The following is a 3,349-nucleotide window of genomic DNA, read 5'->3' on the forward strand; positions in this document are numbered from 1 at the left end:
CCCCCCCCAGGCTGCGCCTTCGTGAAGTTCCAGAGCCACGCGGAGGCCCAGGCGGCCATCGCTGCCCTGCACGGGAGCCGCACGCTGCCGGTGAGCGCCCAGAACGGCCTTCAGCACCCCCTTCATCATCCTCAGCAGCATCCCCTTCCTCATCCTCCTCTTCATCCTCAGCATCATCCCCTTCGTCATCCTCAGCACTGCCCTTCATCATCCTCAGCATCCTCCCCTTCGTCATCCTCCGCACTGCTCTTCCTCATCCTCAGCATCCTCCCCTTCTTCAGCCTCAGCAGCATCCTCAGCACTGCCCTTCATCATCCTCGGCATCCTCAGCACTACCCCTTCTTCATCCTCAGCATCCTCCCCTCCCCCCTCCCCAGCCCCCCTGGCATTGCCCCTTCTTCATCCTCAGCACTGCCCCTTCTTCATCCTCAGCATCATCCCCTTCCTCATCCTCAGCATCCTCAGCACTGCCCCTTCTTCATCCTCAGCACCGCCCTTCCTCATCCTCAGTGTCCTCAGCATCATCCTCTTCTTCATCCTCAGCATCCTCGGCACTGCCCTTCCTCATCCTCAGCATCATCCCCTTCATCATCCTCAACATCCTCGGCATCATCCTCCTCTTCAATCTCAGCATCTTCCCCTTCATCATCCTCCTCTTCCTCATCCTCAGCATCCTCAACACTGCCCCTTCCTCATCCTCAGCATCATCCCCTTCTTCATCCTCGGCATTCCCTTCTTCATCCTCCCCGTCAGCATCTCCATTGTCCCCTTCCTCATCCTCAGCATCTTCCTCTTCATCATCCTCGGCACCGCCCTTCCTCATCCTCAGCATGCTCGGCATTGCCCCTTCTTCATCCTCAGCAGCATCTTCTTCCTCATCCTCAGCAGCATCCTCTTCCTCATCCTCAGTGTCCTCAGGATCATCCCCTTCATCATCCTCGGTATCCTCAGCATCATCCTCTTCTTCATCCTCAGCATCCTCCCCTTCTTCATCCCCCCTTCATCATCCTCCCCTTTAGCATCCCCTCACCCTGTGTCACCCTGATTTGTGTCCCCCCAGCCCCAGTGTCCCCCTGCCCCAATGTCCCCCCTCCCCGGTGTCCCCCCACCCTGTGTCCCCTCGATTTATGTCCCCCCCATCCCAATGTCCCCCACCCCACTGTCCCCCTGATGGGTGTCCCAGTGTCCCCCTAACGGGTGTCCTGGTGTCCCGGTGTCCCCCCAGTGGGTGTCCCGGTGTCCCCCTGCCCTGGAGTCCCACCGATGGGTGTCCCGGTGTCCCCGGTGTCCCCCTGATGGGTGCCCCAGTGTCCCCCTGCCCTGTGTCCCCCCAGTGGGTGTCCCGGTGTCCCGGTATCCCCCTGATGTGTGTCCCGATGTCCCCTTGCCCCGGTGTCCCTGTGATGGGTGTCCCGGTGTCCCCCTGCCTGGTGTTCCCCTGATGGGTGTCCCGGTGTACCCCCGATCGGTGTCCCGGTGTCCCCGGTGTCTCCCTGATGGGTGTCCCGGTGTCCCCCTGATGGGTGTCCCTCCACCCCAATGTCCCCCTGACGTGTGTCCCGGTGTCCCCCCCGCCCCAATGTCCCCCTGACGTGTGTCCCGGTGCCCCCCTGCCCGGCGTCCCCCTGATGGGTGTCCCGGTGTCCCCCTGATGGGTGTCCCCATGTCCCCGGTGTCCTCCTGTCCGGTATCCCCCCGATGTGTGTCCCGGTGTCCCAGTGTCCCCCTAACGGGTGTCCCCCCACCCCAATGTCCCCCCCGACGTGTGTCCCGGTGTCCCCAGGGCGCGTCGTCGAGCCTGGTGGTGAAGTTTGCGGACACGGAGAAGGAGCGGGGGCTGCGGCGGATGCAGCAGGTCGCCTCCCAGCTGGGCATGTTCAGCCCCATCGCCCTCCAGTTCGGCGCCTACAGCGCCTACACGCAGGCGGTACGGGGGGCACGGGGGGTATGGGGGGCACCAGGGGGGTATGGGGGACATGGGGGGGTATGGGGGGTACAGGGGGTATGGGAGGGTATGGGGAGTATGAGGGGCATTGGGGGTATGAGGGGCACAGGGGTGGTATGGGGGGTATAGGGGGCACAGGGGGGTATGGGGGGCACAGGGCATATGGGGGGCACAGGGGGATATGGAGGGTATGGAGGGGCATGGGGGACACCAGAGGGTATAGGGGGTACAGGGGGGTATGGGGGGTATAGGGGACATCGGGGGGATGAGGAGCACAGGGGGGTATGGGGGGTACAGGGGGTATGGGGGGTATGGAGGGTATGGGGGGCACAGGGGGGTATAGGGGGTGTGTGGGGCACAGGGGGGTATGGGGGGTATGGGGACATGAGGGGAACAAGGGCGTACAGGGGGTATGGGGGTAGTGGGGGTATGGGGGGCACAGGGGGGGTATGGGAGGTATGGGGGGTATAAGGGCATGAGGGACCCGGGGAGGGTATAGGGGGCACTGGGGGGTATGGGGGTATGAGGGGTATGGGGGGCACAGGGGGATATGGGGGGAACGGGGGGCAGGGGGGTTACAGTGCCTACATGCAGGTGGTAAGGGGGGCACGGAGGGATATGGGGGGGTATGGGAGGAATGGGGGGAACAGGGGGCACAGGGGGCACAGGGGGCAGGACCACCCCGAAAATCCACTGGGGTGATGGACACTGGGAAGGGATGGACACTGGGTAGTGGCCATGCCAGTGCCAGGCGTGTCCCTGGTGCCCGGAGGGGGTGGGTGGGTGGTCCTGGGGGTGGTTCGGTGGTCCCGAGGGGGGGTCAGTCGATGGTCCTGGTGCCAGCCCCGATGCCCCCTGGTACAGCTGATGCAGCAGCAGGCGGCCCTGGTGCCAGGGGTGGTGGGTGATCCAGGGAGTGGGTGATGCCGGGGGTGGGTGGGTGGTCCCGGGGGTGGGTCGGTGGTCCCCAGGGGGGGTCAGTCGGTGGTCCCAGTGCCAGCCCCGATGCCCCCCGGTACAGCTGAAGCAGCAGCAGGTGGCCCTGGGGCCGGGGGGTCAGTGGTACCAGGGGGTCAGTGATCCCAGGGGTGGGTCGGTGGTCCCGGGGGTGGGTCGGTGGTCCCGAGGGGGGGTCAGTCGGTGGTCCCAGTGCCAGCCCCGGTGCCCCCCAGTGCCCCCCCAGCTGATGCAGCAGCAGGTGGCCCTGGGGCCGGGGGGTCAGTGGTACCAGGGGGTCAGTGATCCCAGGGGTGGGTCGGTGGTCCCGGGGGTGGGTCGGTGGTCCCGAGGGGGGGTCAGTCGGTGGTCCCAGTGCCAGCCCCGGTGCCCCCCGGTGCCCCCGCAGCTGATGCAGCAGCAGGCAACCCTGGGGCCGGGGGGGTTTGGTTATCCAGGGGGTGGGTG

General features: G+C 65.7%; 1 protein-coding gene across 1 annotated transcript in view; it reads left to right on the forward strand.

Moving 5' to 3' along the window:
- Window positions 1–14: 14 nt before the first annotated feature.
- LOC113980370 (CUGBP Elav-like family member 3) overlaps window positions 15–3,349 on the forward strand; it is a gene marked incomplete at its 3' end in the record, with an annotated part of 4,659 nt that continues 1,324 nt past the window's right edge. Inside the window, exons 1-2 of the mRNA XM_027707587.1 lie at window positions 15–90; window positions 1,784–1,927. Coding sequence (XP_027563388.1) covers window positions 1,847–1,927 — 81 coding nt within the window. The remainder of the gene's footprint in view (window positions 91–1,783; window positions 1,928–3,349) is intronic.

The sequence above is a fragment of the Neopelma chrysocephalum genome, unplaced genomic scaffold, assembly GCF_003984885.1.
Source record: "Neopelma chrysocephalum unplaced genomic scaffold, ASM398488v2 Primary Assembly neopelma1_93882, whole genome shotgun sequence".
Lineage (NCBI taxonomy): Eukaryota > Metazoa > Chordata > Aves > Passeriformes > Pipridae > Neopelma > Neopelma chrysocephalum.